This window comes from Xiphophorus couchianus, chromosome 12 (assembly GCF_001444195.1).
Source record: "Xiphophorus couchianus chromosome 12, X_couchianus-1.0, whole genome shotgun sequence".
Lineage (NCBI taxonomy): Eukaryota > Metazoa > Chordata > Actinopteri > Cyprinodontiformes > Poeciliidae > Xiphophorus > Xiphophorus couchianus.
The window spans coordinates 3,216,253-3,233,493 of record NC_040239.1 but is presented as its reverse complement, the minus strand read 5'-3'; the positions used below and the strand labels follow the sequence as shown (position 1 = coordinate 3,233,493).

General features: G+C 36.9%; 1 protein-coding gene across 4 annotated transcripts in view; it reads right to left on the bottom strand.

The window, feature by feature from the left end:
- LOC114154128 (protein unc-13 homolog B-like) overlaps positions 1–17,241 on the bottom strand; it is a 139,987-nt gene that overhangs the window by 38,037 nt on the left and 84,709 nt on the right. For all 4 annotated transcript variants that reach the window (XM_028032937.1, XM_028032938.1, XM_028032939.1 and 1 more), the window contains 11 exons: positions 16,876–16,925; positions 16,705–16,780; positions 14,823–14,828; positions 13,724–13,798; positions 11,858–12,077; positions 11,088–11,315; positions 7,345–7,486; positions 6,735–6,904; positions 6,382–6,497; positions 5,506–5,669; positions 4,303–4,453 (listed from right to left, as the gene is read on the bottom strand). In XM_028032937.1, the coding sequence (XP_027888738.1) occupies positions 4,303–4,453; positions 5,506–5,669; positions 6,382–6,497; positions 6,735–6,904; positions 7,345–7,486; positions 11,088–11,315; positions 11,858–12,077; positions 13,724–13,798; positions 14,823–14,828; positions 16,705–16,780; positions 16,876–16,925 (1,398 nt within the window). The remainder of the gene's footprint in view (positions 1–4,302; positions 4,454–5,505; positions 5,670–6,381; positions 6,498–6,734; positions 6,905–7,344; positions 7,487–11,087; positions 11,316–11,857; positions 12,078–13,723; positions 13,799–14,822; positions 14,829–16,704; positions 16,781–16,875; positions 16,926–17,241) is intronic.

Genomic DNA, 17,241 nt, shown 5'->3' with positions numbered 1-17,241 from the left:
CAGATGGGTAACTTCCTTTAGTCTGTTATTTTTACTGAAAGAATCTTAAACATGCAACACTGAACAGCTGCTACTGATAATTTGCAAAGTTAATGTTTAATCAAACACCAGGCAAAAGATTAATGAAAAGCAATCAACTTATTTCCACGAGAAAACATAGTAAGAAACTGTTAGAAACTCAATTAGAAGAAAGCTAATAAAGCTAAAGCATCGGTTACACACGCTGTTAATGATGCACATCTTAATTTATGATATTATCTTAGTATCACTAATAGTCTGTAGACATTCTCGTTATTCCAGATGTAAATAACGCTTAATGAAAAATATACATTAACTTATAAAGGTACCATACTGCTGGGGTACAAAAATGCTGATTACTTTTAATAATGTACAAATTTAACGAGTATATGAAAATATTCCTGCAAGCCACAAATTATGTTAGCAAAACATAAAAATAGAAAAAAGTGTTGCCATTTTGGGGAAATCTAACCCAAAAGATTATTTATGTTCTATAGGTTTTACCATACACAGCTCATTTCTCCGTGTTCATTATTGTCACAAATGTGTTGCCGTACTGGTTCATTCTTTTTAGCTTTTTAGTTTATTCTTGATTTCGGTTCTTTTCACTTTTTAATTTATTTTTGCTAGATTATTATCAGGCCTTTCTCCTTTTGTTTTGTAGATCACTTAAGTTAATTTTGTGTTTAAAGCCTGAACTTTAACATGCTATCTTTGATTAATTAATTACATAGATTAATCTCCATGGCAACTATTCAGCTGTGCAAATGCCTGGGTGGAGCTAGCTCCGCCTACGAGGTACAGCTCCTCCCCCATTCAGATCCTTTAGACTAGCCACCACCAATTAGCAAACACCTGGTGGACTCATTGAATTTTTTTTTATTATTAATCACATATTTTTGTTGTCGAATAAATACCATGTTTATTCATTGAATAATTTAGCAACAAAAAGGGTTTTTAAATTGAAAATGTTAGCAACAACATATAGTTTCAGATTAAAGTGTGATGACAACCCTGCAATTAACTTGGTTCAAAATTTTGATCGTGTCCTGTTTTTGCTTTTGGGTCCTTTCAAACCTTACATATGACACATACTGTAAATCAATGTTTATTCTGTCCAATTCACTTGTACTTCTGCATCTCACTTACAAAATAGAGCAATGAGGACTGCTCTATTTCTGTGGCAAAGACACAAACTCACAGTTTTTAGGATCACAAACATTAAAGTTTATTTACTCATCTTCAAGTTTATTTACTTGAAGATAATATCCCAAAATGTTCTGATTATGTTTTTGCCATTTGAAAGCAGGTTGATCTCAGTATATGTTCTTAAAAAGCAGGCATAAAGGAGTTGCTGGATCCTCTAACTCGGCTCTCTCGTCTGAATTATGGCCAGCAGCGGCATCCCCAATGCTTATTTTTATCCGCTTTCCTCCACATTACATTGGCTGCACAAATGTCTCTGCATGGCATGGGGAAGAAAGAACATGCTGCTTGGAGGGAGACTTATCTGCCGCGGAGGGAGTCACGACTTGGACAACAAAGTGAGGAACCAGACTGGGTTTTATCTCAGATTACTGGAAAGCCGGGCTTCCACTCTCACTGCTTATGATCTGATTGGTTACAAGACATGAAAAAGATTCCCAAAATGCAGCATTTTTATTATGCAACCATTTAAAATTACGTTTGACGCCTCCCTTTGTGCCATTATAGAAGTGAAAAACTAAGGTTTGCAGGCATACTAAGAAAGTTTCTGAGCATAAAAAAAATAAATAAATATTTGTATTTTTACAAAAAAAGGCAATAATCCTCAGAGTTTTGGTTTCTGTTATGCTTCTGGAGCGTCCCATGGAGGTAGAAGCAACACAAACAGAAAGATGGAGAAGCGCAGCGCGTGTAGAACGGCTTTGTGAGTCACGACTGTCGTGACAAAAAATAATAAAAAATAGAAGAGGAACAAGTGGAGGAAAATCCACAAGCACCCACTAACACAACTGCAAAGAAATAAAGTTGTATTCTACTCAACCATGTGTCGTTCCTCTTAAAGAGGCGGTATTGTATAAAATCCAACTTTTGTTGAGCTTTACATCATGTTTTATCAAAAATATACCTGGAGTGCTTTGATTCTTTCATGCATGTTTGAGAAATCCTCTAATCTCCATGGGAACCATTCAACGGTGCAAAACCCCCGGGTGGACCCAGCCCCGCTTTAGACAATGAAGCTCCTCCCCCACTCAGCTCCTTCAGACTAGCCAGCAGCAATTAGCAAACACCTGGTGACACTGTGCATCTACTGAGCTCATCATAAGAGCTACTTTTCAGTGAAACGCTGATAAAAACGCTGATAAAAACCTTGATAAACGGTTAATACGGGAGCCATGTAGTGATGACTTCCTGAAGGCGGAGCTTCAGAAAGAGCAGGAGCTTCTTAAAGGGACAGAGGCCCAACTTCAAGGCGCTGAAATGTGGAGTCAAATTTATATAAAGTCATATTTATATCAACTGAAGATAATGTAGTTACTTAATTGTGCCATAAAATGGCTCTATATTGCTGGGAAAAAACATAATACCGCCCCTATAAAATCTTACCTTAACTAAACTGTATGAATCTGTTCAGATTTTGGACGCAAAGCTTGTTTTGGACTAGGCTTCAAACAGAGAGCTGGACTTTATTTTGCATACCTGAGTAGTTTAAAAGCATTTACTATGTCTATAATTGTGATTTATCCTTCATTGACATACATAATAAAATTCTCAAGTGTCTTAGATTTCCAATGTGGTATAATACGTATATATGAGCCTCCAAAACTTTAAAGGTTTTTCTTCAACTGAAATATTTTTAAAGCACTAATTTCCTCACACGGCTTTAGGAAACTTTCATTAATAACAGAGAATATGGAGTCTGGATTATGCAAACCTAGTTTTGCTTTTGAGAAACAGAAATATCAGAGAAAGAGAATCCAGGGGGATAAATGTTATTTTTTTATAAGGAGCGACAGAGAAGAGAAACTGCAACTCCATTAGGAAATCTGAATGTAACCATTAAATGAGATGAAACCGAGACAGAATATAAAACGGCCTCCCTGCTGTCTCTGGTATTTTTCTGCGGTCAAAAATAAAAAAATATATGGACGAGAAATATGGGATCTATTATTCTGAGAAAATTACAGGCTTGAAAACATGTTTTTGTAAATCCTGAACAATTCAACTGAGAGTTTCATCTGAAACTATTTCATCAAAGTATTATTGTTTAACTGAGCAAATTTTAAATCACTTTCAGCTAATTTTAAATCACACATTGTATTTGTTTTCTTTCTTCCCAATCTAGCATCAGATTATGTTCTAGTCTGGGTTCTGATTGGCCCATTCCCGAATATATTTATGTCATAAAGGTTTTCCACGACAGCAGAAAGCAACAAAAGTTGAAATTTTTTCCAAGTTTCTTGTGTTTTGTTGCTAACCGCATGTTAACATCTGAAACATAAAACAAAATGGCTTCCTTTAAACCTAACTAACTATATAAAAAACAGAATCTTCAGACATGTTTGGTCTGAGACAATAAAACATTTTATGAAAACGTGTTTTGCTGTTTTTTGATATGGGCGACATGGGCAGTTGCCCAGGGCGTCATCAGAAAGGGTTGGGGACCCAAAACTAGAAAACAAAATATGTCTTATGTCCCTGAACAAGTTTGACATAATTAAAAATAAAAGCAGTAATTCATAGATTTGGTTTTTCTTTTTTCTTACATGTTTTCGTCAAGAAATGTATGTATTTTGTTTTTCAACAAAGGCTTGGAAAAGGAAAATACAAAACAAAGTATATACATTTCTTGACAAAAACACATCTGTAAAGAAAAGCCAAAAGAAAATATACACATTTAACAAAAACATCTGTCTAAAGAAATTGCAAAGAAATGCAAACCATTTCTTGAAGAAAATGCATATATAAGGAAACTGAAAAACAAAATATGTACATTTCTTAACAAAAATACCTGTGTAAGGAAAAGAAAAAACAAAATATCAAAATTTCTGCTTTTGTATTTATTTGTGTCACTTCTGGTCCTCCATACCCTAAAGGCTGACTTGTATTTACTAATAAAATATTTGGGAATTTTCCACTAATAGTAGTGGAGTAGTGGAAAATACGAGTAGAGGAAAATTCCCAAATATTTAGCAATATTTTGACACTTTTCCAAACGTACTGACTGCTCGACTCGGCGTCCCGTGAGGAAAACACCAGAAATGTTGCGTTTGCTTCCCAGTGACTGCGGCGGTCACTCACCCCAAAGTTGGAGGCAGCGAATCTGGCGGGAGCGGAGACGTTTGTGGAGGCAGTGGGGTGGGCGTAGAAGGCATTGATGTTGGCCAGCAGGGTGCTCATCACTGCTGGCACTCCTGACAGCATGTACTTAGACGACAGGCAGGAGAAATGCCTGGAGGGATGCAGGAAAACTGTCAACGTTTCTGAGTGGCAAAGAAATAAACAACCTTATTTTTCCAAAGGGTGACTTTAACAAAGAAGAAAGCAAGGCTTTATTTTGGTTAGTCTGATTGGGGATCCAGAATCAGGGAATAAAAACCTGCTGAGTCATGCAAGAGCCAGGCGTTCTTTGGTTGCCATGGTGATTCCATACTTTTCTAAGCAAAGCAAAGCAGAAACCTCTGGAGGTGTAAAAATTAAATTAAGATTTTTTTTTACCTATCAGATCCAATTTCCAGTTCTTATTTATCCCTTTTTAATTTAATTAAAAATGACAAAAAACATTTTTAAAAAGTGTTTTTTATTTCAATCATTCCCTGTGCGAGTTGAACAACAAAGTATTCCCTTAATCAATCAAATTGATTCATCGCCCAGTCCTACTGCCAACTTAGGCTTGTTAAGGCCATACTAATATAACTTTTGTTTATTTCTGAGAAAATAGTTATAGTCCTAGAGGGAAAAATATTAATTTTAATAAAAAAAACTTCTAAAAATCACAAGAAATTTTTTTTTAATGAGGTAATATCCACACTTAATGAGACAAACCACGGATAATTCATTTCTTATTTTTTTGTGTTGGAATTAATTACAACTTCATTCTTTTTTAGTAAAACCTTTGTGTTTCAATCCCAGTTTTAATTTAGCATTAGCATCTTTGTTTTCTCCACAGATTTTTTTTTCACAGGGGTGAAGTTTGGTTCAGCTCTAATTCATCTAATTCTGGGATTATTGATGAAATTATATCGTTTGCTTGTATGTGGTTCTGTAAGCGCGGCAAGTCTTTCTCTCCATCTGATCACACAGAGGGGGAAAAATCAGGCGCGGCAGGTCATACATTCTCATTACATGAGATAAACTGATTTGCATTCTGTTTATAGTTCATGAAAACCTCTCACACACACACACACATAGTGATGCTCAGAAACAGTAATATGAAGCATTTCCTGATTTAATTCGGCTAAAATCCAGGACTAATTGGTGAACTGCATCGAGCAGCTAGCTTACGTCATGGCCTGGTAGATGGACTCCACGCCGTAGCGCATCGAGAACTCGTCCACGATTTCCTGCTGAACTTCGTCAAAGTAGACCTTCCACACATCGTCGCCCTGAGCGGACGGCATCTTCACCATCCCGCCTCCCTCGATGTCCGTCGAGTAGTGAAACATGTTCTGATCGCAGAAAGAAAACAGAACTCAAAGAATTAGAAGCTAAATTGGTGATATAAAGTGGCATTTAAATTTTAGCTCAAGTAAAACTCAATTACGTTTATTTACATGTAAATTAACTACAACAACATATTTTACAACCACTCTGCTGGTTCCCAACGCAACGTTTACACTCACAAGTGAAAATTTCTGCAAACAGATGCGCAATTATGCAACAGCTCATCTTTGAAAAGCAGAAGTGGAACCTCCTGGACAACCAACACATTCTAATAGATCTATAAACTTTAAATTCAACATTTAACACTGGAACTGGAAGAAATTTTAAATATCTAAAAATAAATAAACAAAACAACAGAAACAACAAATAAAATGAATTTTGAAGGTCAATTTTGTTTAAATTGACCAGTTCAGACCAAAGAACCAGACTGAAGATCTTTATCATCCAGTTTTTGGCAGAAAGGAGAAAATCAATAAATCATGCAAATGGAAATTATGCTAGCTTTAATTTATGATGCGATTGATTGATTGATTGATTGATTGATTGATTGATTGATTGATTGATTGATTGATTGATTGCGACAGGCATACGTGGGCTGAACCAGCAGAGACATGAACAGAAGTACAAAAATGTGCAAAATGTGATTTAAAAAATATTTGAATTTGAACGAAGCTATTTCAGATTCTGAGTCAGTAATCCTGATTCTTCAGTTCGTACCTCATGAAGGCAGGTGTACTGCACATGGTACGGCGCCACCTTCTCCTCTCCCTCGATCTCCACGCTGATCTGAAGGCGGATGGCGCCGGACACCGCCGACTTGTCAGTTCTCTTCTCTGACAGAGAAGACAAACAGTCACAGTTTTACAGTGAATCCAAAGCCCTGCTTCACTCAGCATTAGCTGAGCTTGACTTTTTCCTTCATGAATGAGTAGAACTGGTGCAGCTTCATGTTTTGCTTTTCTTCACCTGATGTAAATTAATGGGTAATTAGTGCGTTTCTTTATGACACGCTGAGGAAGGAATGCGACCTAATGAGCTGTGTTTATATATTGTTTTGTAGTAATACGTACCCAGGTTGTACCAGACGTCCATTTCTCCACTCAGGGTTCGGACCTCGATGATGGTCTGACCCAGGAAGTCGTCCGATTCTCTCTTCAGTCGCTGCTTCACTCGCGACTTGATGTCGTCGTCCTCGTCCCACACTCGGAGTTTGATCCGGTCCGATGAATTATGACACTCGCTGCAAAAGCAGAAGATGAATTAAAATAAAAAAGAGGAAATGTTTCTAGAATTGTTCTGCAGCTAAGAACAAATGTGTTGATCTCAAGTTGACTTGTGGAGCAAAAAGTGAAGGTACATGACCCAAACAATCTCATTTAAATCGCTTGAGATTTTAACTTCATATGACATTTAATTAGGGCCGTCTAAACTTTTGAATACATACATTTGAAGATTACTTCAGTGAAACATACGGAAATGTAAAAGTGATTTTCTGTGTCTCTAAAGATGAAAGGTGTTAATCAGATGAAGGTAAATCAGGATAATCGTTACTGATTTCCTCAGATATGAGAGGTTTGAACCAAATCATATCACCAACGTGGGTTTGCAGTGTGAGCGATTTTAAAACAAGGTCATAACAAGCAGGAATGTTTTTCATGAAATCCAAACATCTGCACTCACAAGCTGAACTTTTCCTCCCAGACGGGATTCAGGTTTCCGTAGATGGTCTTTGTTTTCTTCTTGGTTTTCCCCACCTGGATGGTGACGTACGGGTCGCTGGAGCCGGTCCGGTCCTTGGCCTGCAGACCCTGGGCGCTAACCACTGAGGGAATAACGAAAACACACCATGGCTGTGGAAATTGCATAAGAAAAACAAACACCTACTCTTTCTTTTTCTCATTCACACACACAAATGCTCACACACTCATCAAAACAGAAGATATCACCCACACTGTTATGCAAAGACTCGTAACACAGTTTTCATGACTCACAGGCAGATGCGGAGGAAAAGCGATTAACTAAAGTTATCCAGTGCAACAAGGCAGCAAGAAAACCTTCACAGAAACACGGAGCCTTAATACGAGTTAGAAAGCAGTGAATGTGGAGTGAAAACACTGGAAATTAGATTTTATTTTAAGACATTTTAAGGCATGAAAATCCCCAAAGATTAGAAATATTCCTTCTGTGTGAGCAAAAAAATGTTTTGATGCTGCTTAAACTTTTAAAAGTTTAATATTTTATGTGACAGAGACACACAATTAAAATAAAATTTTGTTTTCAAGACTGTTTAGAATTTGAAATCAGAAAAGCAAAATGCGGTGCAGCCATGTTTGGTAAGTTAGAATATTATTAAAAAGTTTATTTTAGTTATGATAAAAGTTACGTATTTTCATGCCACACTGTGAAAATAGTTTTACTGGTTTTTGGAAACTGAAATTCATAAATCGTCCATCAGACTTGAACTTGTGACTCTAAATATTCTTGATTTCTATGTGATCTTTTCTCGATTCTTTGACTGACTGACGGTGACTGATAACATCACATCAAAGGGAATTTTACATCAATTGTGGGAGAAAGTCCCAAATTAATTTGTGGAGATCAAAAAGCATATCCTGTCAGTTAACCATCAACTTTAAACACTTTGCAACATCATTTGAGATCTGACTGAATTATTTAAAGAGGACATGTTAAAAAAAAAAGTCTTTTTTTATCCTTTAAATGCATTTTTTAATTGCAGATGGTAAAGTCTGCCTTCATGCCTTGATTAGCAGGAAAAAGAAAAAAAGAAAGCCTATGACCATGAATTAATTTCAGGACCAGCTTTAAGGTTATCTCTGCATCTTTGGGCTCATCAATGTTGATTGGAGAGACAACCTGTGATGGCTGCCATGGCAACACTGCTGCTACGACACGCTGGGATGTGTCTGGTCGCTTTGGTAACAGCAGTCGCCTTGATGCTGGGTGAACTGGAGGTAAACATTCCCTGATGTTCGTATCTGCAGAAACCTGACATGGAGTAACATTCACACAGCCACAGGAGTTTATGGTAACAACCTCAGAGTCACTGAAACGGTTTTCATTTCTCTGAATTTCTAAATATATTTTCCAGAATGTGGCATGAGGCATTTTCTGCACCTCTAACGTATAGATACGTTGAAGTATGACGTCACACGTGCAAAGTCCAGCCCCCATCTCCCTGCTGGAGGCCAAAAAGCTGCTCGCTAATGATGACTAGCATTGGTCTCAGCTATCAAGTTGACAATATATCACGCTAAATCTTAAATGTGCGAATGACAAAAGAAAAAGGGACGTAGTTCTTCGCTACTATTTGTCAACACTACAATAACTAAATAACAAGGTCAGGATAATGTTTTAAGTTTAAAAAAAGCAAGGAAGAGAGAAGCAGGTCAGTTATGCTAGCTTGACTTTGACAACCTCAGCATGTAGAGCTGCTGCAGAATTTGGTTTGTTTCGGTTGAGTTTACAACAATACAGGCGATCAACACACCAGTAGAGCGGGTGTTTAAGGTAGGTAACTTAAACAGAAAAATAGCTAATCTACCGCAGTGTTAGCTTAGCTAATAGCATCGCTAGCTAATAGCATTGGTAGCTAATCTACCACCACAATCACTTATTAACAATCAGAAAATAAACATCAGACCTGAAAACATAAAACTGTAACAAACTAAATGTTCTGTTCTTTGTGTAGGAAATGTTTTTGGTGTTGAATCCCGATACATATAATGCTGTTGTCTGTTTGGGTGTGGAGTCAGAAGGAGATGCAACGAGTCTGCATGTGGCGTAGAGGGCACAGAGGGCGAGAAAAAAGACTACTAGTGGTTTTGAGTTGTTCTTCAACAGTTTTTCTGTTATTTTTCCCTTTGCTGTGGCAAACTGCACTAAATTAATAAAACCAACATCTCCAGGTCTAATTTTATTAAAAACTGGAGAAATCTACATGCAGTGTGGCTTTTATTTGAGGTTTTGACTCCCTGTAAAGCACACAACTTTCACTAAGAGAGGGAAACCTTTGGAGTCCTGTTTGGAGTTCAGTCATACTGCACAGCAGAAACACCAGTTAAAAAGATCCATGACTTAATCACAGACATGGCACAGCAGAAACAGCAGCCACTGTTTATGGAAGCAGTAATGGACGCCACCGTCTATGGGTCAATTTTAAAGTTGTTGAGTAATGGGAGCTGACAGGATCATCACAAGATCATAACGAGATGAAGGAAGCTAATAAAAAGAAAGCACAACTAATACCAACGACTTTTAGTGGAGCAATTTCTGTAGAGGAGTCTGTTTGGGTGTGGAGTCAGAAGGAGATGTAATGTGATGCAAACCTCTTTCATAATTTCAGAATGTTGAGGAACAGCTTCAAGTTGGAGACTCGGTTTGAGTGGGGACCAAAATGGCAACATTTGTGGCACTGTGTCAAACAAACCAAGCTCTTTGAAAAAACTGTTCTTCTCCTCGCCTGTGGGGGCGCTGCACCAAGAACCACTGGAGGAAACAACACAAAAACCTCTGAAGAAGATTTAGTAGTTGATGGTTACAGTGTAAGTGTAGCTTTACGGACGAACCGCACAATAAAGTTCACATCTGCCCGGTCTGAACAAACCGGACAAAGAGTCTTAGTAAGGAAAGCAAAAGCCCACTTTGGGAACAAAAGAAAAAGCCTTGTGTTCAATCTTTTGACTGACTTCACACAGAGATATGAGTGTTATTAACACCCAGGAGTTCAGAAAGACATCATCCTGATTGCCACACGCCCTGCGAGGATCTGTACTGCCAGAGACGACGATGACAGCATGGAGAAAACAAAAGCAGCCATTTTTCTGTCCCCACTTAGTAAAATATTTTCTTTACTTTGCTAAAAATGATCTCTGATCAAAAGGAAAGCTCCTTTCAACACCATTTTAAACAAAAGTTTCTACAAAAAAGACTTTCTTAAATATCCTTTTGCTGTTGCAGGAAGACGCACTACGGTCGTAAAGGGATATAAGAAAGAAGAATCTGCTGAGTCACCAGTTGCTATGGTGATGAAGGAATAGGTACAATGAAGCAAATTTGAAACAAATGTTTCTGTCCCTGTTTTTTCCACCCAATGAAATCTGATCACTCTCTGTAAACATTAGACATAAGTGCTGAAAAATTATCGGCATTCTTCCTAATTTGCATCCCTGTTTTAAAAAACTTAAATAAAGATAAACACTACCTGTGAAATGTACTTCCTTCATACTCTTCCTCATGAAGGAAGCGTTTCTTGCAGCGTTTTTTTAACGCCACAGTAAAAGTCAAAACCAAAAATGTGGAAACATGGCAAAACAAAGAGTGTCGTTTAATGCTCTGAAATTTCTTCAGATTTGCTAAATAAATAAATCACGAGTCAGCTTTTTCTCAGGCGTTTAAGGGCGTACCTGTGATGGTGATCTTGGCAGACCATTTGGAGGTGCCGTCCAGCACACTCTGCTTGATGCTCTTCATATGTTGAGTATGAATCATCTTAGAAATGACAAACACTTTCCGGATCTCCTCGAAGATCTCAGGCTTGTTTCTCTCGCGGATCTTCATGCGGTCCTTCATAGCCATGATGATGTGCTGCGTCCGATCTTCTGCCCCCGTCTTCGAACTTTTCTCCGCTGCTCCTAAAGACACAGAAACCAGTTACATCAACACATCCTCACACTGTACTATTACTGTTACTATGAGCTACTTTTTCTAGTAAGTTGCTTTAAAGTGTGTGGAACTCACAGTGTTCTGCTTTGTCAGCACAGGGTATGTTACTTGTCAAATTAAATTGAGATTTTACTTATTTTTTTCATATTTCTTTTCATAATAACAAAAAACTGACCATCTATAAATCAAGTTTAAATGCTCTACAATAATTTTTTTTTAAAATCTGCAAGTAGGTAATGCCGTCACATTGACTTTCAGTTTCAACCAAACAGCATTAGTGAATCTTCATCAGCGCAGACAAAGCGTTGGCATAATTTCGCATGAGATTAATTATTGTGTAATTGCTGCAGGAATTGTTGCAGTACATAAAAAAGCAATGTTTTCCCACACTATTAAAATGTGTGGCAAGTATTCAATAGCACAACGTGACTTAAAATATTTAGTTTTATTCAAAATTAATGACTTAATGACACCCTGAAACATTTCCATATCTTTTAGTAGCTAAACTTACTTTGCAGGCAGTCAGCGTTCAGCAGCTCCTGGCATTTCTCATGAACTTTGACCCCACACTCTGCGCAGCGCATACCCTGCCGAGCGATGCCCCACAGCAGACCTTCACACTCGTAGCAGTAGGTAGGCGTGGTGGCGGTCCACACCTCGAAATTGTGTGGCGTGGTGCAGGAGATGGGGTAGATCAGAGCCTGCAGAGTTTTCTTGTAGACGTGGTTTTTCTGTTGAAGCAGGAGGCAAGAAAAAAGTGATGAAAAGTTTGATCAGAAACAACAACTCTTACTTTATAGACACTAGCTGCGTTTCCACTTCAATGATCTGAGAGTTTCAGTCTCCCACTGAGAAATGTGCTAATGGGAGCAGAGAATGCTGAGCACCGGCAGCCGGTGATTGTTGGCGCCTCTGCACACACAGCGAGACGAAGACTTCTGGACAATGGCGTCGTAGAAAGAAGAACAGCAAAGAAGACGCTTCTGTCCCCGAAAAATATGGAGGACAACATCTTTCTGCTGACAGTTTTGAACTAGAAAATAATTTGTCCTGTGAAGAAAAGGTTAAGATCCACCAAGTTTGTGGATGGTATCAATAGTGAAAAATCCTTGATAGAATTAAGGTGTTTGGATGCTTCTTATCCCAGTCAACTGGCTTTTTTCTCCCTGACTGAACAGAAACCTGCTGAATGAAGAGCAGAAAAATCAACAGAAATTTCTTCCAATCCAGGAGAAATCTGATGATTATTTCTGGCTTTCAGCTGCGTTTCCATTAAAATTGTTATGCAAATTTTGACGTTTTATTTGTTACATTTTTTACACAAAATCATTCTTAGATAATAACATTTTAGTTTGATATTTTCAGAATGAACTATTTTAGGGCATCCTGTCACTTTAAATCCAACAAGCTGCTGCTGACCACTCCCCCCAACTCAACGTTTCCACTCGCATGTGAAAATGGTTGCAAACAGACGTGCAATAACACAACCGTACATGTTTGAAAGGCAGAAGTGGAGCCTCCTGCACAACCAACAAAAATGCAGCAAGTGGTTTGTGGATGGTAAGTTAACAACAAAACAATGACCAAACGCGTCAGAGTTCCTCTTGGGTTGCTAGGTAACAAGCTGAACCAGCTAGAGTTTCATGCCTCTGGTAAGACAGTGGATGGGAAAATTTATTGCATCTGAGATTATTTAGTAAATTTATTTCCAGCTTCCCTTTTCAAATTAATTCTTTTTTGGAAAAACCACTTGAAGGAAGCATAAAACCTTTATTATGAAATTCAGAAAGTTATTTTAAACTAAGAGAGTTAAACTCTGGGTTTTTTTGTCCCATATTTTGTTCTTCTCAGTCGATTTCCTTATTTTTTGCTCACCATGAACAGGATTAATTATTTACAGAAAATGAAGATTTAAAACTAAGGTTATGAAAGTAAGAATAAGTCTATATTTACCACAAACAAGGACGAGAGGCATAAAAAGATGTTCTTTTATCTCATTTTTATTCCCAGTATTCCCAGTTTCACCTTTACTGGGAAGGTAAGAACCTTGCAGCTCTCCTCCACTAGATTGTTTTCTCCTACATGCCGTAGAGTAACCTACTTTGTGCACCTGAATTATTAATGTTTCTTCCAATGTAAAATGTAATCATCATCATAAATTGACAAATTGCAGCGCTGTCAGCACACAGCAAACCATAAGAATTATGGAGGCACACTTCGGATCTTTAACGCTGACTCAGCAAAACTGAATTGTCACAATCATTTCCAACAAATGATAAACAGAAGTGGAGCCTCCTGGACACACAGTCGAAATGAAAAACCGAGTAGAAACTAATCACAAAGTGTTTAGATGAGGTAAATAAGATAAACTACTCACAAGATCTTCATCTTTTAGGGAGGTCCGAGTGGCCAGAGCGTAGTTCAGTCTGGCCTTCCTGGACTGAATCATGGACTGGAAACAAAATATTAAGACCTTAATTTTAAATAAATGAATGTAAGATTTTCTAGGGATGTGTGGACACCCTGCATTTTCTTCCCTAAACTGTTAGACACAGTCCTCAAGGTTTTCCCCACAATTTAAAAATAGGAATAATTAAGTAAAGTATCCAAATGAGCTTGCAAAGTTTAACTTTAATAGGTGGAAAAATATATATATTACAGGAATCATATTACTGAGGTTAATATTCATTAACCTTTTTATGTGCAGTCGGTTTGGAGAGGATCTTGGGAGCTTTTCTTTATAAATCTGTGAGCAACATGAATGAAAGCTCAAAAGCAGTTTTTGATGCTGCAACGACTCTTTGATGCTGCGTCACACCTGTGAAACGCCTCAGACATTTTAAACCCAACAGCACAAGCTGTCAGAAACCATTAAAACAAACTGCCTCATGGGTTCGTAATGAATTTCTTCTACTGGAATAAACATATTATTCGATAATGAACCAGAATCAATAGGTGGCAGAGACTTAAGTTGAGGTTAAATGTGTCATTTTCTTGTTTTAACAGTTGTGTAAACAGCATGGAAATAACAGTATTTTACAGCTGTAACATATTCTGAAACAGAACAAATGCCAAGTCCAACTTTTAACCTCAAATGCATTGTTTTTAAATTAATTTAAGACCTTTAAAGGCCTAAATTTTATAAACAACCCTGCAGTATAAGCACCTTCTTTTACCTTTTTTTCTACAAATTTCAGAAAGCAAAATATGTAATAGTATTCGGTATTGTGCTACTGATATTAATTAAAACATTTACATCTAAAATTGAAATCAAGCAGAGGGCCTTATGCTTTTCTTTGTTATCAGTCCAGTTCAGTTTGTAAACACAACACAAAAAAACCTACAGCTGATTTTATTTTGTGTTTGCTTATGGGTCTGCATGCTGATACAAAATACGATTTCACCACTGAATTTCAAACCAAACCCATCAAACCTGCAGACTAAAGCAAATACAATCTCACTTGTCTTTTACTCACCATGGCCTGAGCGGCGACGAGCACAGGGAGGGAAAGTGAACAAAGAGAGGAAGAAAAGAGAAGAGCTTAGAATCACATCGTTATACGCTTTAACCTTGACAATTGTTTTATTTACTTTTTATTTCAATCACAAAATATCAGCCTGAATATTCTTTCTTTATCTGTATGAAAAAAGAAACAAACAAAAATTCACAATAATTTATGGTGAGCAGACATTTGACTTCCATGATGTCTAATAAATCCTGACACCGCCACTGTTAGGTTATTGTAAAAGTGGTTTTTTTATTCATTTTTCCTGTATCTTCTCTAAAAGGATCAATCACTTTACTTGGGTGCATTATTTTAAGTGTGTAAATGTTAAAAAAATATATTGACTCAGCATAGCATTCATTCTGCAAAGCCTGTAATTGTGCTATTGGCTCCCTAATTAGAGTAACATGCTACATATTAGACGCTGTTGTCATCCACTTACATTGACTAATGTCACTAAAAAGTGTTTTACGAAATTAAACATCGATCTCATGTGTGAATGGAGGTATAGATTGCAGATGTTTATACAGATGGTTGCTATGAAGCCTTCTTCTTACTTTTAAGTATTTTACACCACTTGGTGAGGATATAAACACCCCAACAGGAGTCATTGCTTCATTGTGGTAAAATGACTATTTGATTGGTGTTAAAATAAAGATATTAAATAATAAAAATGCTCTTGTTTTATTTTTATACAGGAACTGCTTGGTTAATGTAAGATAATAATTTTCTGGTCCTTTTCAAGTATCAAAACTATTTGGTTCAAGGTAAGAAATAGCAGCAGTGGCCAAAGCTAACTATAAAAGTCAGCTGCGCTAGCCCTAAAATGCTAATAAACATTAGTTCTGCTAATGCTAAAGTCCAACAGCAACATTTAGTAGAAGCTAAACTAAAGCTAAAGCTAAAATGTTAAATTCAACCAGGTTGACACCCACCGACACAACATGTGTTATAATACCCACAACAATTTCAAATTTGTTACTGCACACGTATCAGAACGTTTGCGTTTCAGGAAGTGATTATTGGAACAGATCTTTCACTCATGGTTTCAGTTTTATAGTTGCTGAGTTTTGCTAACTCTGTTGTGGATTGGTAAGGACATGGATGTCAAACTGTATTCAACTGAAAGTTTACATAAGAAAAATGTATCTGGAAAATAAATTTAAAGGATGCTAAGAGGGCTAAAGACTTAGACTTACTTTATTATCATTTTGCATGCACAGGGTGTATACAGAACGAAATTTCGTTGCATATGGCTCAGAACAATGTTTTGAGGTTCTAATGTTATGAGGTTACTCCGGAATATAAATATAAATATAAAATATAAAGTGCAGGAATGACAGTAAAATATAAGGTTCTCAAAGTTAGCAGAAATGCTAAACCGTGTCTTAAACCCTCTTGGTTAGCATTAGGGAAGATTTCCTGGTTCTGTTTAGGTGCAGAAATTATTCTTTAATTTGTTAAAACATTTCTTGGGTTTATTTAAAAGCTTTTATACAATAGTTGGGATTAGCAATAAAGATTTACATCTTCTCACTTAATGTTGAAATAAATTATTCTCTTTGATGGCTTGGTAAAAAAAACAAGCCACAGTATAAAGAATTAAATTTAGATTCAATGTCAAGATTTTTCACCAATAATACAAAAATTAAAATTAATTTCAAGTTGTTTTCCAAAAAGAGGTTGAAAACATGTTGCTGTTTCTCTTTTCCAACAGTAATTTTTCTTTGCTTAGTACATCTCCAAATATAAATTTAATCAGTTCAGCTTTGACTTAGTGCACAACATTTTTATTCAGTGAATTTCAAAACTGTCAAAGGAAGCTATAAAAAGTATTGATGGGATAACTCACCAGTTCACTAACAAGAGGGATAGGCCTCTTCTTGCGGAGGTCTGGCATGCTGTCAATGCCAAATGGTGTGTTCGCCCTTCAATGAATAAATAAATAACAGAAAAAATACGTAAAAACAAAATAAACTTTGTACCGTTTACCCAAGCAAGCACACATAAAAGCTTTACAGACCCTGGTTTGGCCCACGGCTGCTTGCTGGGGTCACCGTCTTGCGTTTGGCTCTGAAATAGGAGGTCATAGGTCACGCATTAATTAAGTTAAAAGCGAAAGTTTGATTTAAGGAGAAAGGAGCATGCAAATGCAAAAGTATAAGATAAAAGATAAAGTGAATAGCAAATAACAAGAGAGAAATGTTAAAGTGTGTTGGTTGAGTTTCAGTTCTGCATGCCAAACACCTTTCAATCATCATTTTTTATTGATTTGTGAATATTTACATTGAGGGAGATGATAAAAATGAGATTTGTATAGAGTATCCTATCATGGACAACATTGTGTCCATCAACACTACTTTTAAAAATCAAGTAGGTATAATTATGG